The sequence below is a fragment of the Indicator indicator genome, chromosome 34, assembly GCF_027791375.1.
Source record: "Indicator indicator isolate 239-I01 chromosome 34, UM_Iind_1.1, whole genome shotgun sequence".
NCBI lineage: Eukaryota > Metazoa > Chordata > Aves > Piciformes > Indicatoridae > Indicator > Indicator indicator.
Window position 1 is genome coordinate 5,486,686 of NC_072043.1, and position 23,524 is coordinate 5,510,209.

At 50.2% G+C, this 23,524-nt stretch overlaps 1 protein-coding gene across 3 annotated transcripts in view; it reads left to right on the forward strand.

Annotated features, from left to right (window-relative positions):
* Positions 1–23,524, forward strand: part of LOC128978005 (protein CEPU-1) — a 459,628-nt gene that overhangs the window by 367,687 nt on the left and 68,417 nt on the right. For all 3 annotated transcript variants that reach the window (XM_054395733.1, XM_054395732.1, XM_054395734.1), the window contains one exon: positions 21,408–21,640. In XM_054395733.1, the coding sequence (XP_054251708.1) occupies positions 21,408–21,640 (233 nt within the window). The remainder of the gene's footprint in view (positions 1–21,407; positions 21,641–23,524) is intronic.

A 23,524-nucleotide genomic window follows, 5' to 3' on the forward strand; every position in this document is an offset into this window, starting at 1 on the left:
TGACCTCTTCTTTCTCCCTGTTCGTGACACTGGGGATGATCAGGGAAGAAGGAGTGGATTTCTTAGGCTTGGTGAAGGAGGGAGGATTTGGAGGTAATGAGACCACTGAGCATTTTCCTGGAAAACTGTCAGAGCCTCAGAGCTTGGGAGATTTGGGCCATCTGGATAAAGAGGGTCAAGCTCCACGTTGGCAGCTTGGCCTTGCCAAAGGAGCTGCAGAAGCAGCAGATCGGTGCACAAAAGCACCTCACAGAAGGTACATCCCTTCCCTTCCTTGGCTTTCCCAGCATGCTTGGGATTGCCACTGCTTCTCCTCCTCCTCACTGCCCATCTGCCTGCCCAGCCACATCCGAAAGCGTGGGAGGAAGAGTTGGCCTTGGGTCAATGCCTGGGACTTGGCACGTGTGCATGGGCAGGGGCTCGTTAGTCAGCAAAAGGGTTGGGTGTTAATTAGCAGTGGTGAGGAAGGAGAGGGGATTGTGGCTTGTGGAGGTATGATCATAGACTCATAGAATCATAGAAAGATGGAATCATGGATTCACAGAATCATGGAATCATAGAATCATAGAATGGTGGATCATGGAATCATAGAATTCTGGAATCATAGAATGATGGAATGATGGAATCATAGTATTCTGGAATCATAGAATGGTGGATCATGGAATCATAGAATTCTAGAATCATAGAATGATGGAATCATGGAATCATAGTATTCTGGAATCATAGAATCATAGAATGGTGGATCATGGAATCATAGAATTCTGGAATCATAGAATGATGGAATCATGGAATCATAGTATTCTGGAATCATAGAATAAGGGTCAAAGGGACCTCTGGAGATCATTAAGCCCCTGCCAAAGCAGGATCATCTAGGGCAGGTAACACAGGAACACATCCAGATAGGTCTTGAAAGTCTCCAGTGAAGGAGACTCCACAAACTCCCCAGGCAGTCTGTTTCAGATCCCTCCCAGAGAGGGTCTTGGAGCAAGATGATTGCTAACCTTAGTCATTGTCTTTATAGCCAAAAATAGTCCAACCAAACACAACTGGAATCAGACCAAAAGAATCCTGTGAAAATTGGTGTGAAATTCCACAGAAAGAGGTAGACAATGTAGCATCCCCAGTGGGATCCCATGGGTGAGATCCACTGTGCCATGGGGAGGTTTTCATTTCTTGGTTGCTTTCCTATCACTTGCCCATAAGGTGTTAGCCTAAGTGATGCCACTTCAGGTGCTATTTTTGTTCAGCAAAATGTCAAATCCTTTCACAGAACTTAGTGATTTGTTGTCTTGGTAATTTCTTGCAGAAGCAAGAGCTATAAAAATCCCAGATTTTCATGACACCAGGCTTTCCTTCTCTGTTTGGGGTGGAAAGTTTTTGGAATTGGGAAGAACTAAATGGGAGCTACTTTAATAGGACACAAAGGGTGCATCTAGAAGAGTGGGGCCAGCAGGTCAAGGAAGGTTCTCCTCCCCTTATGCTTTGCCCTGGTGAGGCCATATCTGGAATACTGTGTCCAGTTCTGGGCTCCCTGGTTCGAAAAGGACAGGGAATTGCTTGAGAGCCTACAGCAAAGTCTGTGAAGATGCTGAGAGGACTGGAACATCTCTCTGATGAGGAAAGGCTGAGAGACTTGGGACTTTTTAGCCTGGAAAAGAGCAGACTGAGGGACATCTCATCAATGCTGGTCAATACCTAAAGGGCAGGTGCCAGAAGGATGGGACCAGGCTTTGTTCAGAGGTGCCCAGTGACAGGACAAGAAGTAAAGGACACAAACCTGACCAGAAGAAGTTCCATCTAAACATAAGGAGGAACATCTTTAGTTTGAAGGTGCTGAAGCACTGGAGCAGGCTGCCCAGAGTGGCTGTGGAGTCTCCTTCTCTGGAGCAATTCACAACCCACCTGGATGTGTTCCTGTGTGACCTGCCCTGCTTTAGCAAAGGGGTTGGACTCAATGATCTCCAGAGATCCCTTCCAGCCCCTACCATTTTGTGATTCTGTGCTGTCTCTCCCAGAACAGCACTTGCAGGGTGGCCTGAGGCAGAGATGCAAGCAGGATGTAGCTGTGTGCGCTCTGATTTATGATCCTGGTGCCGTGTCCCTTGAATAGAAGTCCTTGTATGGTGAGATGCTATCTAGCCCTGCTCTTTCTTCATGCACCATTTCCTAATCTGAAGCTGTGCTCTCTGGGAGCTGGAAATCCAGTGCTGAGTGAGGTTATATTCACTGTGAATTGAGAGTGGCAGTGAAGGGGGGAGAGCCTCCTCTGTTTGATTTTATATTTCATGAAATTTCCGGCAAAGATGACATTTTCAACAACAAATAAGCACTTCAGGGATAACTCATTTCCAATTGGGGAAAAAAAAAAAAAAAAAAGGAAGGAAAGCATCCTATGGTGCTTCTGATAACAGGGTTGAGTCATGCAGTGCTTCAGCCAGCTCCAGAGAAGAGATTTCTGCTCCTGCTTGGTGGGTTCCCACAGAGAGTGGCCAGTTCTGCCTGTCCTAGCAGGGTTGTAGTCACAGAATTATTAAGGTTGGAAAAGAGCTCTAAGACAATTGAGTCCAACCATCAGCCCAACACCACTGTGGCCATTAAACCATGCCCCAAGGTGCTGTGGCCACACGTGTTTTGAACACCTCCAGGGACAGCAACTCCACCACCTCCCTGGGCAGCCTGTTCCAATCCCTGACCACTCCTGCAGCAAAGAAATTGTTCCTAATCTCCAGCCTAAACCTCCCCTGGCACAATTTCAGGCCATTTCCTCTTGTCCTATGGCTGGTTACCTGGGAGAAGAGACCAACCCCCAGCTCACTACAACCTTCTTTCATGGAGTTTTAGGAGCCTTTCAGCCTCCTTTTCTCCAGACTGAACAAGCCCAATTCCCTCAGCTGCTCCTCACCAGACCTGTTCTCCAACTCTTCACCAGCTATGTTGCCCTTTTTTGGACTCACCCCAGCACCTCAATGTGCTTCTTGGAGTGAGGGCCCTAAAACTGAGTGCAGTGTTTGAGGTGTGACCTCACCAGTGCCGAGTACAGGGTGACCATCCCTGCCTTGGCTATAAACTCCAGGTAGCTGTGAGGGATTCTTTGGTGGTGATGGAGGAGGAAAAACAGAGCCTTCCTCAGTGTTGACACCTGTTCTGGGTCTCCCTGTAAGGTGCAAGAGGAGTAAGTGTTTTGGGAAAGGCAGAAGCTGTTTTTGGGGTGCTCATGGCTACAACAACCCCATGCAGTGCTACAGGCTGGGGTCAGAGTGGCTGGAGAGCAGCCAGGCAGAAAGGGACCTGGGGGTACTGGTTGACAGCAGCTGAACAGGAGCCAGCAGTGTGCCCAGGTGGCCAGGAAGGCCAATGGCATCCTGGCCTGCATCAGGCATAGTGTGGCCAGCAGGAGCAGGGAAGTCATCCTGCCCTGTGCTCAGCACTGCTTACACCACCCCTTGAGTGATGTGTCCAGTTCTGGGCTCCTCAATTTAAGAAGGATATTGAGACACTTGAATGTGTCCAGAGAAGGGCAAGGAGGCTGGGGAGGGGTCTGGAGCACAGCCCTGTGAGGAGAGGCTGAGGGAGCTGGGGGTGTTCAGCCTGGAGAAGAGGAGGCTCAGGGCAGACCTCATTGCTCTCTACAACTACCTGCAGGGAGGTTGTAGCCAGGAGGGGTTTGGTCTCTTCTCCCAGGCAAGCAGCAGCAGAACAAGAGGACACAGTCTCAAGCTGCGCCAGGGGAAGTTTAGACTCGAGGTGAGGAGAAAGTTCTTCACAGAAGGAGTGATTTGCCATTGGAATGTGCTGCCCAGGGAGGTGGTGGAGTCACCGTCCCTGGAGGTATTCAAAAAAGGTTGGACGTGGCACTTGGAGCCATGGTTTAGTTAGTCATGAGGTGCTGGGTGATAGATTGGACTTGATGATCTCTTAGGTCTTTTCCAACCTTGTTGATTCTATGATTCTGTGCCATCATTCAAGCTCCTGGGCTCCAGTGCATTTCGCACTACGCAAGGAAAAAAGCGAGGCAGCAGCTGCAGGGCCCTTCGTGTGGGGAGAGAGGGAGGGGGTGAGCAGTGTCTCTCCAATCACGACAAGGTCCCCAGAGTCCAAAAAGGAGCGAGGCTTGGCCACAAAAGCCAGAGCTGTCCTAATAAAACATTTAGTGGGGTTTGGAGACCTGTTGGCTCCGACATGGTGCATACATATTCAAGGATCAGAGTTTCCGTGCCTGCGGAGGCGCCGGCTGCTAATCCAACGCAACCCTTGGGCTTTGCTCACCACCGGCTCTGCATGCGAGCGAACGGCTGCTCTGCTTTCCTCTTTAAAAGATTTCTGAGCTAATCCAGGTGAGTCACAATTTAGGAAGCAATGAGATCCTGACCTCTTAAAAGCTTTGCCAAGGAGAGCCTTGGGAAGGTGGATTAGTGCTTGAGAATGGATTGGTTTCCATCTCTCAAATCCTGGCCACCTCTGACTTTGCTGCAAGCTATCTTGGTGCTGCTGTTGTATCTCCTCCTCATCCTCATCTTCTTCTTGCTCCCTCCCTCCCTAAATAGCCACAAGTTCTGTTAGATTGGATATTAGAAAGAATTTCTTTGCTGCAGCAGTGGTCAGGGGTTGGAACAGGCTGCCCAGGGAGGTGCTGAAGTCACCATCCCTGGAGGTGTCCAGAAAATGAGTAGATGTGACACTTCAGGACATGGTCTCATGGTCATAGAGGTGTTGGGTGGAAGACTGGACTTAGTGGTCTTTGAGGTCTTTTCCAACCTTAATGATTCTATGATTCTCTTCTAAATTGCTCCATCCCACATTCCATTGCCCACCACAGAAAGAATTCCTCTGTCTCTTCAGATCTCCTCCCTGCAAACTCTGCCAATGGATTAAAAGCAAAGAAAAGAGTTAAAGATAATAAAATAACCCAGTTTCACCCTGTTTGGGTTGATAAACTGAGCACACTCGAGCTGAAAGGTGCCGAGAGGGAACAAAGAAAACACAAAGCCCCCAGGGTGCCACTTTTCAAAGCCACGCAGCCCTTTCTCTGACTGCCTGCACTTGGTTTAGCTATGCAGGAAAGCCAGCAGGTAAAAAAAAAAAAAAAACAAAACAAAACCTGCAGAGGCTGCTCTACTGGAGGCACTGGGCTCCCTGAGGCAGCTGCTGGTGCTGAGCTGCTTCAGCACCTCTGAAAACCACCAGTTAGCCCATCCTCTGCTGCTTTTGCAGAGTAAATACTTCACTCACTGATTCTCACTGCTCCAGTGGTTTGGGGCTGATGCGTTTGGCTTTCCACTTGGTTGCAGCATCTTTTCTGCTTCTTGAGCATCTCCTGTGTCTTTCATGTAATTCCTTAACTTGTTTCCATTTACAGACAGGGCCTTCCTCTTAAGGTACTTAAAGCTGTTTGATCATCAACACATTTCTCTTCCTGCTCCTTTGATAAATAAATTAAATCTGGGCACTTTTTGCAGGCTCCCTCCCTTTCTCTTTCCCCTTCCAGGCTTGGTGGGGAGTCAGGAGTCAGCCCTTTGCTAGGAAAACAAAATAAATAAAAATTAGAGTTCAAAGTGTGATGTCTCCTCTTATAAAGAAGAGGGTGAGGAGAAGGAGAAACCAACCCTGCCATATATTTGTACAGATGAGACATCAAAATGGAAAACTAGAAAGGATGTGTTTTCAAAGGGACTGAGTCTGGCTCAGGGGGAAATGGGCAACCAAAGTGTCTCCTCCTGCTTTGAAAGCTGTCCCCAAGCGACCACAGCCCCTGCTGTTGTTTTAGCTGGGGGATGGATTCTTCTCTACCTGCTGAACACATCCTGCAGTCAGGGTATGGAGAACAAAGGCTGCTGTGGAGGCGTGGGCTGGGTTTTTGGTGCGAAGTGATGGCCTGGGGACAAGAGAGTGAAAGAGTGGAGGAGGTTGGGTGCTGCTGTCACTAGCATCTGTTATGTCCTTGTGTCACCTTGGTGTCTGCATCTGTTTCTGGCAGCAGATGCACCTCCTTCTGTGCTCACTGCAGAGGAGCTCTGGGAGGTGTGATGGGAGATGGAGTGGGAAAAGAATATGACAAGTTATAGAATCATAGAATCATTAAGGGTGGAAAAGGCCTCTAAGATCATTGAGTCCAACCAGCAACCCAACACTACCATGGCCACTAAACCATGGTCCCAAGTGCCATGGCCATGCATTTCTTGAACACCTTCAGAGGTGGTGACTCCATCACCTCCCTGGACAGCCTGTTCCAATCCCTGACCCAGTGCTAGTCCATTGGGAAGGGATGCTACCCAGGGCCAGGACCATGAAGTATCAGCTCCTTCTCGGTGATGGCCACTGTCATTCCGGCTGTGGAGGTGGACAACACGAGCTGGCATGAGGTGACCTCTGGTTTCCCACCCAGCCTGGAAATGCTTTGTGGAAATGACCTCATGATGCTGTGGAGCTGCTGAAGCAGCAGCCTGTTCTGTGGGTCTGCTTTTGCAGCTGAGCAGCATCTGGGAAGTCCTGCAGGGTGGCAGCTGTGTTAGCAGCACACTGTTACCCAGGTAACTGCCTTTCCTCCCCTGCATCCTAATTATTTGATTTCTTGCCATACCCTGTGGGACCTCACAACTTATTTCATCCCATCCAATCCCACCAATGCCTTGGCAGAAAGCAGGATCCCAGCCTAGCTCCCTCTTTCTCCAAAAGGCTTTTTTAGCCCATGAGTCAGGATCTGGGCATGCTTGAGGCTGAGACATGGTGTCCATGGGTTGAGATCTCACCCATTGAACAAGCTACCACGGGGCTTGCAGCAAGCATGATAAAATCAAAGAATTGTTTTGGTCGGAAAAGACCTCTATGATCAAGTCCAAGCATCAACATAAGACCACCCTGAGTTCCCCAGGAGTCACATCCAGCCCAGTGACTGTGCATGAAGGGTCCAGCATGCTGGTGGCTATGCTGGAGCTCCAGGTTGACACCTGCTTAGCATTTTATCTGGCTTCCTGAAGGCAAGGGCTGTTGGACTTGAGCATAGCAGTTGTGGTGCATTAATTGTAATAAAGAGAGTTCCCAAATGCATGTGAAACCTCTTGGCTGGCCCAGTACAAAAGGAGCAGTGTCATGGTGAGATAGTTTTGTACAAAGTGAGCTCAGCTCCAGGTCTGCATGTGTTCAGGGTCAGCAGAGCATCATCTCTGCTGCAGGCAAAATACCCTTGGGCACAGAGAGCAGCCCTACGCTATCCAAGCCTGGATTTTGTGTCTCTCTTTTCTAGGAGGACTCAGAACAGGCAGGCAAAAGGGTCCAGTGCTAAGTCCCAGAGATCAAAGCATGCCAAAGCCCTCCCCCAGCTCCAGGCAGGTGACTTGAATGGGCACAGAAAGCTTTAGGAGATTGAATGATGTTTCTGACAGTTTTATCTCTATCACTTCATCAGCTTCTGCACCTTTCCTGAGATATCCTTAGCACAAACTCCTTCCCCAAAGATCTTCTTCAACCATCTCACCCACCTCATCCTACCCCTTCCCATGTGGAGCATCCAAAGTGGGATATGAATGTCTGGGAATCCTTTGCTGCAGCTCACAGCTGTGACATCCAAGTGTCTTCAGGAACGATAACTGCCCAATGCAATCAGTGATTTGGGGAGGAGCAGCTGCAATTCATCTCTGCTCATCTTCATTACTTTTTCTTGTCTTACTGGCTGCTAAATGGCTTGTGTGGAGGACAAGGTGTCCACTTCATGCTGGGAAACCTTTTGCTTCTGAGCTGTTCATCCAAATACCTGTTGTCCAATGTATTTCTGGTGGTAGCACAGCACTTAACATGTGGCATGAATCATAGAACCATTAAGGTTGGTAAAAGACCTTTAAGATCACTGAGACCAACCATCAACCCAACACCACCATGGCCACTAAACCATGTCCCAAAATGCTATGGCCACATATTTCTTGAACACCTCCAGGGACAGGGACTCCACCACCTCCCTGGGCAGCCTGTTCCAATGCCTGACCACTCTTGCAGTAACGAAATTATTCCTAATCTCCAACCTAAACCTCCCCTGATGCAACTTGAGGCTGTTTCACAGAATCACAGAATCAATAAGGTTGGAAAAGACCTCAAGGATCACCAAGTCCAACCTGTCACCCAAGACCTCATGACTACTAAACCATGCCACCAAGTGCCACGTCCAGTCCCCTCTTGAACACCTCCATCTCATCCTTTCCTCTCATCCTGTTGCCAGTCACTTGGCAGAAGAAGAGAATTCTTGCAGCACAGCAGGTGGAGCTTGGACTGCAGGGTGGCTTTGCACCCAGCGACGCGCTGGAGTCTTGGGGCCGGTGGTCTCGCCCTGCATCGATCCCTTGCTCCTGCTCCATCTGCATCACCTTGGATTAATTACAGTACAATGCAATATACATTTCTGTGGTGTCTGCAGCAGTGTCTCGGGGCCCTTTGCAATCTGAGAAATCTAATTAAGGCGCAGCCTCCAACATGAATGCTTATCACCGGAACGTGTTCGGAGAGGCAGGGGCAGCGTGCCCCCACCACTCAACCAGGAGCTGAATCCACACTCTCAGGGCATTATTAATTACTCAAAGCTTGGTGTCCTAGACACCGATCAATACCATGAGCCCAGTGAGATGGGAAGATTTAAGTGAGCGTGAGGGGAGCAGAAGATACCTATCAGCTAGAAACCTGGTGGAGGCTGCTCTTGGCTGAGGAGGAGTCATTGCTTGGCAGGAGACATGAGGAGTGGCAGCTCATGTCCACCAGTGACTTTGATGCTGGAAGGTTGTTTATTTGGTGTGGGAAGATGGTGGTGATAGTGAATTTTCATCAACTCATAGAAGCATTGAGTTGTTTCTGTTGGAAAATTCCTCTAAGGTCACAGAATTACAGAGTGGTAGGGGTTGGAAGGGACCTCTGCAGATCATAGACTCCAACCCCTCTGCCAGTGCAGGTTCACCTAGAGAAGTCATACAGGAACATGTCCAGGTGGGCTTTGAATGTCTCCAGAGATGGAGACTCCACCACCTCTCTGGGCATCCTGTTCCAATGCACCATCACCCTTCAATTAAAGAAATTCCTCCTCATGTTTAGGTGGAACTTCTTATGTTCAGGTTTGTGCCCGCTGCCCCTTGTCCTGTCACTGGGCACCACTGAACAGAGCCTGGCCCCATCCTCCTGACACCAACCCTTGAAGTATTGAGCAGCATTGATGAGATCCCCCTCTGGCTGCTCTTTTCCAGACTGAAAATCCCTGATTCACTCAGTCTTTGCCCATCACAGAGATGTTCCAGTCCCTTCAGCATCTTTGCAGCTCTTTTCTGTATTCTCTCCAACCAGTCCCTGTCCTTTTTTCTACCAAACATCAAGTTAAACCACCTGGGAAGGCCCTATCTTGAGGACCAGGCTTCTGATGGTCGCAGCATCATTCTGCAGGGTTTGCTGAAAAACTTATTTGGCCTCTTTTTTGTTGGTCTCATGAGTGGTGCCAGCTGTTGGGAACGCCAGGAAGGGAGGGAGGGAGCGACGAAAGCGTAAATAACCAGGGGAAAAGGGAAAGGAAATGTGAAGTGGCCCTTTAAATATGAGCCTCCAGAGCCTGGAGCCCAACTAGCAGTTCCCTCAAGTATTCAAATGAGATTGCAGCATCAGATTGGTATGCATTAGGCTGGTCTCAATGAAAATTAACATGTAATTGCTTCAAATGAAGTAAGTGAGGAGGTAATCTGTTCTTAAATTGGATTCGCAGGATTTTGTGGTACCATAATGCAGCTGTGAAATGAAATATATTTTAAGAATGATGTCCTCAAGGGGAGAAGGGAGAAAAAAGGGGGGTCTGGACTGGGAAGGGTCTTTTCCCTCCCTCCCTCTTTTGTTTTTGGTCTCATTAGTGCCATTTAATCAATGGGGAGAGTTATAGGTGCGAGCAGCATGGCTGGCGAAGGTCCCATCGCTTTTGGCTCCTTCATTTTTCCTTCCTTGGCTAACCCTCCTGTCCCTCCCCTTCCCCTCCTCTGTCTCTCCCCTTTTCTGTACCAGTGCTCTTCCAGCACCTTCTCAAGTTCCCATCCCATTGTGATGAGGTGGTCATGAGATGGGGCACTTGCACTTTGTTCATGTGGCAAACAACCTTCAGGCTATGTGATGGGTGAAGATCTGGCAGTGTGGTGGCCTTGGAGTCTCTGTAAGAAAGTTCCTGCTAGGGAGCTAGTTGCCATGAGGAGATAGATGTCAGAGCCTCTTGCACAGGATACCTTTTAGATTTGGCCACTGGTGACCTTGGATGGTGAAGCCTCTTATTCTACCAAAGGGAAGGGTCCTGTCTCCATCACCATGAGGCCCAGCGTGGTGCTGCAAGGCTTGGGGATTCATCCCCAAAGGGCTTAGGATGCTCTGCTCCTCCCATGCAGTCTTGTGTTGCCTGGACCACCTCTCTATTTTAGTTTTCAAGTTTTGCTCGTTGTCCTCGTTCTGTCCATCTCCTCCCATCTGCCAGCAGAAGCAATATGAGCTTGGGTGTAGTGATGAAATTGCAATTAGCATGAAGGAGAACAGGTGCAGGAAGGTGATGTGCTAACCTGCAATTATTGTTGGGCTACAGAGAGTTTGTGCAGAATATATTTGCTATGGGTAGACCCTGGAGCACTCCAAGCTTCCCTATCTCAGCCCTGTGTTGCAGTGTCCTGGGCTGCTGGAGAGATCTGTCAGTGGCTTGGAAACCTGAGACTGATCTTGTGCTCTTCCCTGGGTTGATCTTGTGAGACTCTTCTTGGAGCACTGAGTCCAGTTCTGGGGTCCCCAACAAAAAAAGGACATGGGAGCTGCTGGAGTGGGTCCAGAGGAGGCCACAAAGATGATCAGAGGGCTGGAGAACCTCCCCTCTGGCGACAGGCTGAGAGAGTTGGGACTGTTCAGTCTGGAGAAAAGAAGATTCCAGGGAGACCTAAGAGCAGCCTTCTAGTAGCTGAAAGGGGCCTGCAAAAACAGAACAGAAAGGGATTATTTTACAAAGGTTTGTAGTGACAGGATGAGAGACAGTGGCTATGAGCTAGAAGAGGGCAGATTTAGAAAAGAGATGAGGAAGAAATTGTTTAGAGCGAGAGTGGGGAGACACTGGAACAGGTTTCCCAGGGAGGTCGTGGATGCCCCTTCCCTGGAGGTGTTCAAGGCCAGGTTGGATGGGGACCTGAGCAACCTGGGCTGGTGGGAGGTGTCTCTGCCCATGGCAGGGGAGGTGGAACTGGATGACATTTAATGCTCCTTCCAACCCAAACCATTTTATGACCCCCCACATTGCCCCATTCAATGCCCTCCAGCCCTTTCTTTGCAGCACTTCTCCTTCCCCTGCTCCTGCTGACCTGCAGCCTCCTTTAGCATCCAGCTCCATTCTCCCTCCTCTCTCCGCAGTCCTGGCAGAGAGCTCTCACCCCTCACTGTTCCTGTTTTGTACCTCAACTTCTGAGGAAAAGGCACTTCAGTGATAATTTCCCACTTGTAATAAGTTAAGTGCACCGCTTCCTTGCGAATACATTTTCAGTGCAGTTAAGCTCAGCAGTCCCTTGCCTGCCTGCCTGCCTGGTTAAACGCTCTCCTTTGCAGGCCGTTGGGGTGGATGGCATCGCTTTATTCCCGGCCCATTAGTGTCAACTGCTCAAAGCAGAGCCAGGATTTATTCCTGGGGGCACAGCTTGTAATTGAACCAGTTCAGAGCCGGGAGCGCAGCCTGAAGGAACTTCCCCGCTGGGCTGGAGGAGGAGAGCAGGAGATGCTGGTGGGACTGAGAAGGATGAGGGACTATGGGGTCTGGAGTGGTCCAGCTCAGGGCAAACGAGTGTTTTTCTACAGGCAGGTGTACAGCAAGGAGAGAGGAGCAGGCTGAGAGGGGATCTGATTAATGTTAGGTATTAATAGAAGGGCAACAAAGCTGGGGAAGGGTCTGGAGAACAGGTCAGGGTTGGAGTGGGGGTGTTTAATCTGGAGAAGAGGAGGCTGAGGGGAGACCTCATTGCTCTCTACAGCTCCCTGAAAGGAGGTTGGAGTGAGGTGGGGTTGGTCTTTTCTCCCTAGTATCAGGTGATAGGATGAGAGGAAATGGCCTGAAGTTGTGCCAGAGGAGGCTTAAATTGGGTATTAGGAACAATTTCTTTGCTGCAAGAGTGGTCAGGCACTGGAGCAGGCTGTCCAGAGAGGTTGTGGAGTCTCTTCCTCTGGAGACTTTCAAAACTCACCTGGACACATTCTTGTGCAACCTGATCTAGATGATCCTGCTGTGGCCGTGGGGTTGGACTAGATGATCTCCAAAGGTGCCTTCCAAACCCCACCATTCTACGTTTCTATGAGAGATCTCAACAGGTTTCTGGAAGCAGAGAGAGGAAATTTCTTCTCCACACCTCCTTAGATGAGGAGACCTTATTTGACAGATTTTAAACTGCTCTGGAATTCTTGGAGGGAGAAATCTTCTTCCTTTCCTTCTCCTTTTGAAAGCTCTTCAGGCAACATGCAGGCAGCTGCCTAAGCTTGGACCTGATCTGGTATGATGCCCTCCCTGCAGAAGTCAGTACCCAACCCTGGAAGAACTCTTGGATAGGGGTGGTCTGCACCCAGGGCTGTTTGCCTACTGGCATCCAGGACCCTGCAAGCCATCACTTGGACTGAGGATATGGCAAAAAGGAGAAAACCAGGAGGATCAAAATGCCCCTGGAGCTCAGCACAGGATCCCAGCACTGCAGGAGCTTCTTGATGGGGTGACATTTCATTAGTAAACCATCCGTGTCCCTGCACAGCTGCCTACAGGCAGTTTGGTGCTGGCATCACCCCCATTCCCCGGTGCCATTAGCACTTTTGGAGGGCACCCAAGCAGATGGGCCAGGAGCACGCTCTGGTGACACTCTACAGTGTCAGCTCCAGGGGTAGGAGCCCAGGTTAGGGACACAGGGTGTGGGAGCAGCTGCCCTCATTGATGTTTTGTGGCACGCTCCAGAGATGCTGAGGTGGACGATGCTGTAGATGTGCCGAGCCTGGTTGTTAGCAGAGACAATAGGAGGATAAATAGAAAGGCTGGATGAGCTGAGCAGGGGACTTGGAAAGGTGCTAGTGCACTGCTGCATTGCAGAGAGAGAAAGACTTTTCCAGACAAGCCATCCCTGCCTGCTGCATCACAGCCTGCCTGCTCTGCACCAGCCTTTGCTGCTGGTGCAGGGGAGCTCCGGAGGCCGCTGGGGTGTTGGGTGTCCTGGTGGCTGCTCCCTGCCCTGCCTTGTGCTCGCTCAGCAGAGCTCCAGCTCTTTTTGCAGCTCTTCCTTCCTCCCCAGGCTGGTTTCCTCCTGCTTCTTTGGCGTTTGCCAATAAACCCATCTAAGGCAGCACGCTGGGAGCTGTTTGCAGCTCGGCGAATCCCGGGCAATGAACCAAGGCGGATCTCTGCGAGCCTGGGATATTATTATTAATGTAATTAGTGGGAATCATTTGCATGTATAAACTTTCAATTGAGGAGATCAGGTACTTTACAAACACTCCTTTAACTCGCCCTCCGTGGTGATGAGGTGCCAAATACTCTTTAAAGCCTTGCCGAGGGCATGAACCAAGGGCAGGGATTTGTAAGGAACTCCCTGCAGGCTGCAGCATGAACCAGTGGGGGAGGCAGGACCTCCAAGTCCAGAGCCCCCACTCCCTCCTCAACAACCAGGACGAAACTCTGTCTGGGCAGGGAGCACAAAGGGCTTTTTCTTTTCCACTACTGAGCTCTGCTTTTGACAAGCTCAGTGTGATTTTGAAGAGGCACCAGGGTGGCAGCTGATCTGAAGGCACCTCCACACCCCTCAGCCTTTGGACATGTTCTGGCTGATGTGGGGAGGTGTACTGCAGGTAGACACCAGTCCCAGCAAGGATCCCTCTTTCTTGCTGGACCCTGCTGCCAAGTTAATCATTTGGTCAGTTCCTGGCTGGCAGGGAAGTGTTTTTTCAGTCCATTCTGTGCCATGAAGAATTGCTCAGGCTGTGGTTTTGGTGGTGTGGCATCACTGTTGAGCTCAAGGGGTGCCCTTCAGCTGATCTTTCAGTTGATGAGGGTGGCTGGGGTGAGGATGGTTTAAATCTACCCTCTTCCAGCTTCAATCCATTGCCCTTTGTGCTACCACTACAAACTCTTGTCAAAAGTCCCTCCCCAGCTCTCCTGTAGCCCCCTTCAGGTACTGGAAGGCTGCTCTAAGGTCTCCCCAGAGCCTGTTTTTCTCCAGGCTGAACAACCCCAACTCTCTCAGCCTGGGAGTGCTCCAGAGGAGGTGCTCCAGCTCTCTGATCATCTTCAGGGACTCCTCTGGACTTGCTCCAATAGTTTGATGTCCTTCTTCTGTTGGAGGGGGGGCAGAAGTGGACACAGTGCTGCAGGTGGGGCTCTGTGGGGCTGGGGGCTGGTGTGTAGGGCAGGGTTGCATGGTGGTGCCTACGTGAGCAGACAGTGCTGCAGCATGAGTGTGCAAATGTGCACAGTCTGGATGTGCACAGCGAGCAAGCAGATGCTGTAAATCCTGCTGAGAAAGGGCTGGGCTGGTAGGAATTGCTTAGTGCATGACTTAACACAGCAAAGAGCATTGAGAGGGAAACCAGGCTGGGTGGTGGAAATGAGGGTTTGGGCTTAATATCTAGGGAGGGACTTTTCACTGAGGATGTGTCTGCAAAACCTCCTGGAGAAACAGCCCTTGCCTCTGACTGAACAGCATGAGGGGATCTCTGATATGTCCACTTCTAGTGCTCCCAACACAAGAGGGACACTGAACTGTTGGAGAAGGTCCAGAGAAGGCCACAAAAGCGATCAGATGGCTGGAGAACCTCCCCTATGGGGACAGCCTGAGAGAGTTGGGGTTGTTCAGACTGGAGAAGAGAAGGATCTGGGGAGATCTTTCAGCAGCTTTCCAGTACCTGAAGGGGGCTACAGGAGAGCTGGGGAGGGACTTTTGACAAGGGATTGCAGTGTTAGGATGAGGGACAATGGCTTTGAGATGGAAAAGGGCAGATTGAGACTGGAGATTAGGACGAGATTCTTTAGAGTATGGGTGGGGAGTCACTGGAACAGGTTGCCTGGGGAGGTTGTGGATGCCCTCTCTCTGAAGGTGTTCAAGGCCAAGTTGGATGAGGACTTGAGCAACCTGGGCTGGTGGGAGGTGTCCCTGTCCATGGAAGGGGGTTGCAACTAGGTGATTCTCAAGGGCCCTTCCAACCCAAACCATTCTAGAATTCTTTGTTTTATTAGTAAAAAGCCTTCTAGACTACTTCCATGAGAACCACATCTTGGTCTGCCCATGGTGTGTCCACTTTAGCCTTAAGGGATCCTGGGCAGCAAGGAGCATGGGACAATCTGCCCCCAGCCTTCCTATTGCTCAGGAGCTGATGGCCAAATTTCTCTTGCCACCAGAGCATGAAAACATCATAGGAAAGGCTATGAGAGCAGTGGAGCTGTGCCTGAATGGGATTGAGTTGTTCACAGCCTGGCCTTTAATTAATCGTCATAAATAACAATAAAATGTGATAATCACAGAAATAAATCTGAGATGTGAGCTCCTGCCTCCGGCAGCAGTCTAGTTGAGTTGATCATTTATAGCACAGCTGATGGTGCAGAGGCTGGAAGGTGCTGTCTGGGACATGAGATGCTGGCGACGAGGCAGGGCCGGAACAACTTCTCCCAGCCTCTGTGAGAGGCTTTTGCACCCAGTTTTAAATTAAATCCCAGGATACTTCCTAATTTCCAGCTGGGTCTAGCCTGTAGAAGAGAGACAAAACACTGCTGGGTGTGGAAGGGATGGCTTCACAATCCAGGAGTGACTGGGAATTGCGGAGTTAGACTGGGGAGAAGACAACAAGATATCTGGGAATGATGGGTGGTGGCTCAGCACCATGAAACTTCATCAAAGGAGGGTGAGGGGAGAGCATTCTCCCTCTTTACAACTACCTGAGAGGAGATTGGTGTAAGGTGGGGGTTGGTCTTTTCTCCCTAGTAAAAAGAGATAGGAGAGGAAATGGCCTCAAGTTGCACCAGGTTAGGTTTAAGGTGGATATTAGAAGAAACTCCTTGACTGAAAGGGTTCTCAAACACTGGAACTGGCTGTCCAGGGAGGTGGTTGAATCCCCAACACTGGAGGGGTTGAAGACACAGGTGTGGTGCTGAGGGACGTGGCACCAGACATGGCAGAGTTAGGTAATGGTTGGACTCAATGATCTTGAAGATCTTTTCCAACTGAAACAATTCTGTGATTCTAAATGGTCTGGATCTGGCAAGGCAGCATCTTTAGGATGGGCCCCAGTGAAAATTTAGGTGGTGGCGGAAAGAGAAGCCAGCTTAGGGGAGTCAGCTTGGGCACAGCCCCAGGTTGGGCCACCACGTTTGATGGGATGAGGCAGGCTTAGCCCCATCCCTGCCCTCCCGTGGTGGAGCTTGTACCCTGATAATTGCAGCAAACACAGCAATCAGGTTGGTAATTTCACTCAGCTCCTTTCAGTTCTAATTAACATTACTCATTTCTTGTGTGTCCTGCTGAGTTGAGGCAATCTGTGCTCTCCAACCTAGCCCTCTGGAACACCAACGATCTGCATCAGAGGCAACAACAACAACAAAAAGTGTTGTGTGCCAATTATTACACTTCAGTAATTAAAAACCTCCTTCCCCATCCCCTCCCCCCCCACCCCCCACTGCTGGGCCACCTCCTCTCCCATCATTTTCTGTGTGCAAACTTGAGAAAACAAAGAGGGAAATTCAGGAGGGCATTGCATGGCTGGCATGTGCCATCTGTGTCTGCTCCAAAATGCAAGGAATTACCAGGGGCTGTATGAAGGAGATCAGTGGTCAGAACGACCACACAGTGATAGGACAAGGGGCAATGGATTGAAACTGGAGCAAGGTAGAGATAGGTTGGACATCAGGAGGAAGTTCTGCACAATGAGGCTGGTGAAATACAGGAACAGGTTGCCCAGAGATGTGGTGGAGGCCCCATCCCTGGAGACATTCAAGGTTAAACTTGATGGGGAACTGAGCAAGCTGATCTAGTTGATGTCCCTGCTCCCTGCAAGGGGGTTAGACAAGGTGACCTTTGAGGGTCCCTTCTAACCTGGTGCATTCTGTGGTTCTGTAATGAGCATTACAGCTTTGGCTCCCTGTTGCTTGTTTATTCCCCATACTTGATTCTGGTGGCTGCAATTTGATTGTGGGCTCTGTGGGAACAGGTCTGTGTCTGTAAAGCAGTCTGATTCCCTCTGGCCAGGGCTGGTTTGTTCCCACCAAGGGCTTTGTTGGCATTTTCAGCAGTTCTTACCATTGCTTAGTGCATACAAGGGTCTCAAAATGCCCAGAATCCATCACTTGTGGTCATTTTGAGGTGCTCTCAATGCAGCAGGGAGCAGAGGCTTTGGTGCAGTGTGAAGAACTGCATCTCTCTGCAAGCCATCACTGCCTACCCCAGGATGATGCAGCAGTGGTCTGTTAGCAGCATTTCCACCAGCTGTAGGAGAAACCCTGAGTTGTGGGGCTCTGGGTTTAGAGAGAAAGAAACAGCAGAGAGAGGGAGCATTAACATCTCCTCCTTGTGCTGACAGACAGCAGTTTTACATCTTCCAGGAGGAGAAGACCTTTCCTTCCAAGCAGGAACATAACCAGGATGTAGGATCTTGAGCTCGAAAATTACCTCATCATCTATGCTTAATTATTTTTATATCTCCTTTTTTGGAGGCCAGGGCTGCTGATCTGGTGTGTGGTGTCCCTGCCCATGGCAGGGGGGTTGGAACTAGATGATCCTTGTGGTCCCTTCCAACCCTGACTGATTCTATGATTCTATGATTTCCGGCACCCTGAGGACATTTCTCTCCCTGCCACATCATGGGGGAGAAGCTCCAGCGAGGTGGAGGAAGCATCTTGGGACTTTGTACCTTGCCAGGAGCGAGATGGAAAGAGGGGGAGGCTGCAGGCTCAGCGGTGGCTTTGCTCTCCACCTGTGCTTGGAGCCCAGCTTCCTGCCCAAAGCCAAAGGCTTTCCGCTTGGCTGCCTGTGTGGGGGAGAGGAGGGCTTCCCATCCCTGCTTCTGCCAGCTTTCTGGAGACAGGAGCTGCTGCAGGAGGGAAGGGGGAGCAGATGGAGGAGCTGGAAGAGCTTCGGGTCGCTGCAGCGAGTCATGGCCATGGGGACCCCAACTGGTGGGAGGCGGAGCAGGGTTTGGCAGCAGGGCGCTTGGCAGCAGCTCGGGCAGGAGCATGACCCTACCCCATCCCCTACACAGCTCATCGTGTCCAGAGGGTGCAGTCTGTCCTCTCTGGGGGCTCTTTCTGCACTTTATTATACACAGACCAGTTCGGGAGCTTTAAGAGGCAGGGAAGAAAATCAAATCACAACTTGAAGCTCACCGATCCCAGGGCCAGAGCAGCGTGTCCAGGTGATAAGAAGAGATTGTGCCTGGGTGCTGTGAAGGGCGAAAGCACTTATTTCACTGTTGCCTCATGCGTTACCTGAGCCCTGCTGCTTTTCAGAAGCACTTAAATGCCCATATGATAGAAGCAAAGCTTGCATTGCACACTGGCTGCCTCCATTATTATCCAGGGATCTCCGAACTGATGCATTTCATACACACACACACGAAAAGAAAAAAAAATAAACCCAACCAAAACACCCCCGTGGCATGGAGGAGGAGAAAGGAAATGTGTATTTTTAGTGCAGCCTTCTTGCGGGTTCTCAGGGATCAGCTCCACAAAAAGGATCAGCCCAGGAAATTCAAGCCACGTCTGGTTTCTCATCAGCCAGCCCTTCCCTGCAGCATGGCTCTGGCAGTGAGGGTGGACAACCTGCTGGCTGTAGGAGCCCATTTCACATGGTGTCATGGTGGGCTGGTCAAATTCACCTCTGTCTAAGGGGAATGAAGCTGGGGAGGGGTCTGGAGAACAGGGCTGGTGAGGAGAAGCTGAGGGAACTGGGGTTGGTTAGTCTGGAGAAAAGGAGGCTGAGGGGAGAACCTCACTGCTCTCTACAACTCCCTCAAAGGAGGTTGCAGTGAGGTGGGGGTTTGGTCTCTTCTCCCTAGTAACAAGGGGTAGAATGAGAGGAAATGACCTGAATTTGTGCTGGGGGAGGTTTAGGTTGGAGATTAGGAACAATTTCTTTGCTGCAAGAGTGGTCAGGGATTGGAACAGACTGTCCAGGGAGGTGGTGGAGACACCATCCATGGAGGTGTTGAAGAAACACTGCACAATGTGGTTTAGTGGCCATGGTGGTCTTAGGTTGATGGTTGTACTTGATGATCTTAGAGGGCTTTTCCAACTCAAACAATTCTCTGGTTCAATGGTTCCATGGTTTACTTTGAGCTCCATAAATCTCCATAGATAGTTGCATTTGGTGGAACGCTGGAAGAGGTTGCTCAGGGAGCTGGTAGAAGCCCCATCCCTGGAGACATTCAAGGTCAGGCTTGATGAGTAACTTGATCTAGCTGGGGATGGCCCTGCTTACTGAAGGGGGATTGGACTAGATGACCTTTAAAGGTCTCTTCCAACTCATTGCATTATGATCTGAGCTACCAGCAGAGTTGGGCTTTGGAGTACAACATCCTAAAGGCACCCTATGGGGGGCAAAAAAAAAAAAAAATCTCAAATTTTGTTCAAGTTGAGTAGCTAAACTGTCTGGTTTTGGTCAAGTTGTAATGCAGCTGAAAGCAGAGCCCAAGTTCTTGGTGTTCAGCCCAGGCTGAATCTATTGCACTTTTTATGTGGCTCATAAAAATCTGCTCCCATTTAATTTATTATTATCGTAATATCATTATGGAACAGCAGTAAAATGGTTTAATTTATCGGATGTTTTTCACACCAGAAAGAGAAGATGGTGCAGTAGCTTGGGTACTTGCCTAGCAAATCAGGAGGAGACTCTTGGGCTGCAGACTATCCACCTCACCTTGGGCATTTCACCTCGTGGGGATCCGTCCTCCCTAACCTCTAAACATTGTGCTGATGCTGAGTGGGTTCTTGGGGCTTCTCCAGTAATCACTGGAGCCAAAGAGATGCTTCAAAAAAAAACCCAAAACAAACCACCAAAGCATAAGGCTGGGTGAGATGAGACAGCTTGTCCCTAGGTAAGCACCTTCAGTAGTGGACATAGGAAGAGGACACAGAGGAAGAACATGGTCCCTAAAGCATTGGGATAAGCCCACATGCCACAGAGACACTCATCCTTTCTGCTCACCCCCCTGCCAGCACAGTCTGGCATCTCCAGCCCATGAAGCCCCTTGCATTCATTAAGCTGAGGTTACCCCATGTGAGATCTCCCAGTGCCCCCCCACTAAGTTCATTTGCATCCCAGGCTCTGCACAAGTAATGAAGGGGACTGGGGAGACTAAAAGAGTGGATCTTAGCATGAGTGTTCTTATGCAGGAACATTCTCCTCCATCACTGGCACCCAGCAAAACACAGCTGAGTCCTGGCAGCTCCATAATTCCAATCTTGCTGGGTTTTAGCTGTCTTGAGGGGCTGCAGGGTTCTGCTTGGACAACAGACACCCTCCAGGCCCTCTGCTCTTTATTTATCTGGAGAGGATTTGTGGAAATGCAGGATTCACACTTTGCTGGGGGATGTGGGGCTGGAGGGTTACAAAGCTGGTAGAGACCTTTGGGAGGAGCAAGGCTGACCCCCACTGACCTGGACAGCAAAATCATCTCCCTCAGGAGCAAAGTTGTCTTCCAAGAGGACTCATTTTCTTAACGAGGCAGGATGGAGATGTTTTCTACCTGCAGAACATCACTCAGTAAGTGAAATGCTTAGTGGAAAGTGAGGGAGATGCAGCGATGCAGACGATGGGTGGAGAAGGAAGGGCTGACAGAGGGAACAAATGGTAGGAAGCTCAAGGATCCTCTTTAGAGGTGTGTCAGAGCTGGCTTGCTCCCGAGATAAATCTTCCTCACTCCTTTGTGCAGCAGCATGAGCTGCTTTCCCAGCTCCACTCTGCATTTCTTTGCCTGGCTGCAGGGACAGGAGGGTGTGTGGAGGGAATGACAAGTGGTGGGTTTGGGCAGGAGGTTGCAAGCTGCATCCTCCTAAAAAGTGTGGTTTGGACAGCAGATAGAAGTTTTGGCTTGGCTCTGGTCATCTCTGGGTTTACAAAGGAATAAAAAGGGAATGGAGAAGCAAAAGGTCTTTTGGTGAATGGTACTGGCTGGCTGTAACCTCTGAATATCCAATAATCATTGACTGGGAAGGTTTTGGACATATCTCTGGAGCCCCCGGTTTGGATAAGTATCAGTGCCCTGAGCACTGCAGGTGAAGTGCTGAACATTACCCTCTTTGGACACTTGGTCTCTCAAACCACTGCTGGCACCAAAGCTGCAAACAGTGCCAGGACATGAAGGATGGGCTGGGGAAGGGACGGTAGAGACCTCTCACGAGCAGCCCCCTGATGGTTGACCTCTCTGCCTCTCCCCAGGTGCTCCGTGGACAACCGAGTGACCCGCGTGGCCTGGCTGAACCGCAGCAGCATCCTCTATGCTGGCAATGACAAGTGGTGCTTGGACCCTCGGGTGGTGCTCTTGGCCAACACCAAGACCCAGTACAGCATCCAGATCCAGGACGTGGATGTGTATGATGAGGGCCCCTACACCTGCTCCGTGCAGACAGACAATCACCCCAAGACATCGCGTGTCCACCTCATCGTGCAAGGTAAGGGGAGGGCCATGCACAGAGGGGTTGGGCTTGCTGCCTTCAAATGGTAGGAAGCTCAAGGATCCTCTTTAGAGGTGTGTCAGAGCTGGCTTGCTCCTGAGATAAATCTTCCTCACTCCTTCGTGCAGCAGGACGAGCTGCTTTCCCAGCTCCACTCTGCATTTCTTTGCCTGGCTGCAGGGACAGGAGGGTGTGTGGAGGGAATGACAAGTGATGGGTTTGGGCAGGAGGCTGCAAGCTGCATCCTCCTAAAAAGTGTGGTTTGGACAGCAGATAGAGGTTTGGGCTTGGCTCTGGTCATCTTTGTGCAGCAGCACCATCTCTTCTGCTTGTTGCCCTGCTGCCTTCTCCTCCCATTGCTCCCACAATGAACATTTAAAATGACTTGGTACAGATGTAGAGGCTGATCAACAGGCTTGGAGAATCCCAGTGGAGTAATGGGATTATCCAACTCTCCTGGAGGAATCTGGGATTATCCAACAGGCTTGGAGAATCCCAGTGGAACAATGGGATTATCCAACTCTCCTGGAGGAATCTGGGATTATCCAACAGGCTTGGAGAATCCCAGTGGAGCAATGGGATTATTCAACTCTCCTGGAGGAATCTGGAATTCTCCAATGGACTTGGAGAACCCCAGTGGAGCAATGGAATTATCCAACTCTCCTGGAGGAATCTGGAATTATCCAACTCTTCAGGAGTAATCTGGAATTATCCAACAGTCTTGGAGAATCCCAGTGGAGCGTTGGGATTATCCAATTCTCCTGGAGTAATCATGGAGCTCTGATCCAGGCTGAAGCAGTCACTGCAAAGCTGTGTTGCTGGTGGTTGTTCTCCTTGTATTTTGATGGGGGTTTTGTTTTCCATGCTGGTGGCAACACTTGAAGTAAAAGTTGTGTTGGAGGAAAAGAGAGCAAGCTGGCAGATTTGTGTGCTTTGTGGAGGTGTGTGTATGCCTAGCAATAATGTGTGTTTGTGTGTGGAAAATCTACTTCTGAGAAGAGGAGAAGGAGGGCTGGCAAAGGATGGTAGAGGGCTCATGGTGGCTAAGGTTGGCCAGGAATAGTGTGGCCAGCAGGAGTAGGGATGTCATTGTGCCACTGAACTCAGCACTGCTGAGGCTACAACCAGAATACTGGGTTCACTTTTGGGCAACTCACTCCAAGAAGGACATTGAGGGGCTGGAGTGTGTCCAGAGAGGGGCAACGAAGCTGGTGAAGAGTCTGAAGAACAGGGCTGGTGAAGAGCAGCTGAGGGAACTGGAGTTGTTTAGTCTGGAGAAGGGGAGGCTGAGGGAAGACCTCATTGCTCTCTACAACTCCCTGAAAGGACATTGCAGTGAGGGGTTGGTCTCTTCTCCCCAGTATCAGGTGATAGAAGAAGAGGAAATGACCTGAAATTGTGCTAGGGGAGGCTTAGGTTGGAGATGAGGAACAATTTCTTTACTGCAGGAGTGGTCAGGGGTTGGAACAGGCTGCCCAGGGAGGTGGTGGAGTCCCCATCCCTGGAGGTGTTCAAGAAATGTGTGGCCATGGCACTTTGGGACATGGTTTAGTGTCCATGGTGGTGGGTTGATTTGGACTTGATGAGCTTAGAGGTCTTTTCCCAGGGAAACCATTCCATGATTCTCTGTGCGCTCTTGAAGCGTGCAGACACACACAGACTCCTCTCAAGATGGGACATGCAAGCATGGCCACGCTTGGTGGTCAAGCAGATGGACGTTCATGCAAGAGAGCTCCTGTGTCCGTGCTGTGGGACTTGATAGGGACATGCAGTGAGCAAGGAGGAGCTGGTGTGGTGGGACATATGGGACCTGGTGCCCTCATAGTGAGGCAGCCTCAGGGAAGATTAATGGAAAATTTCTAATCCCTTGCTAGCAAATTT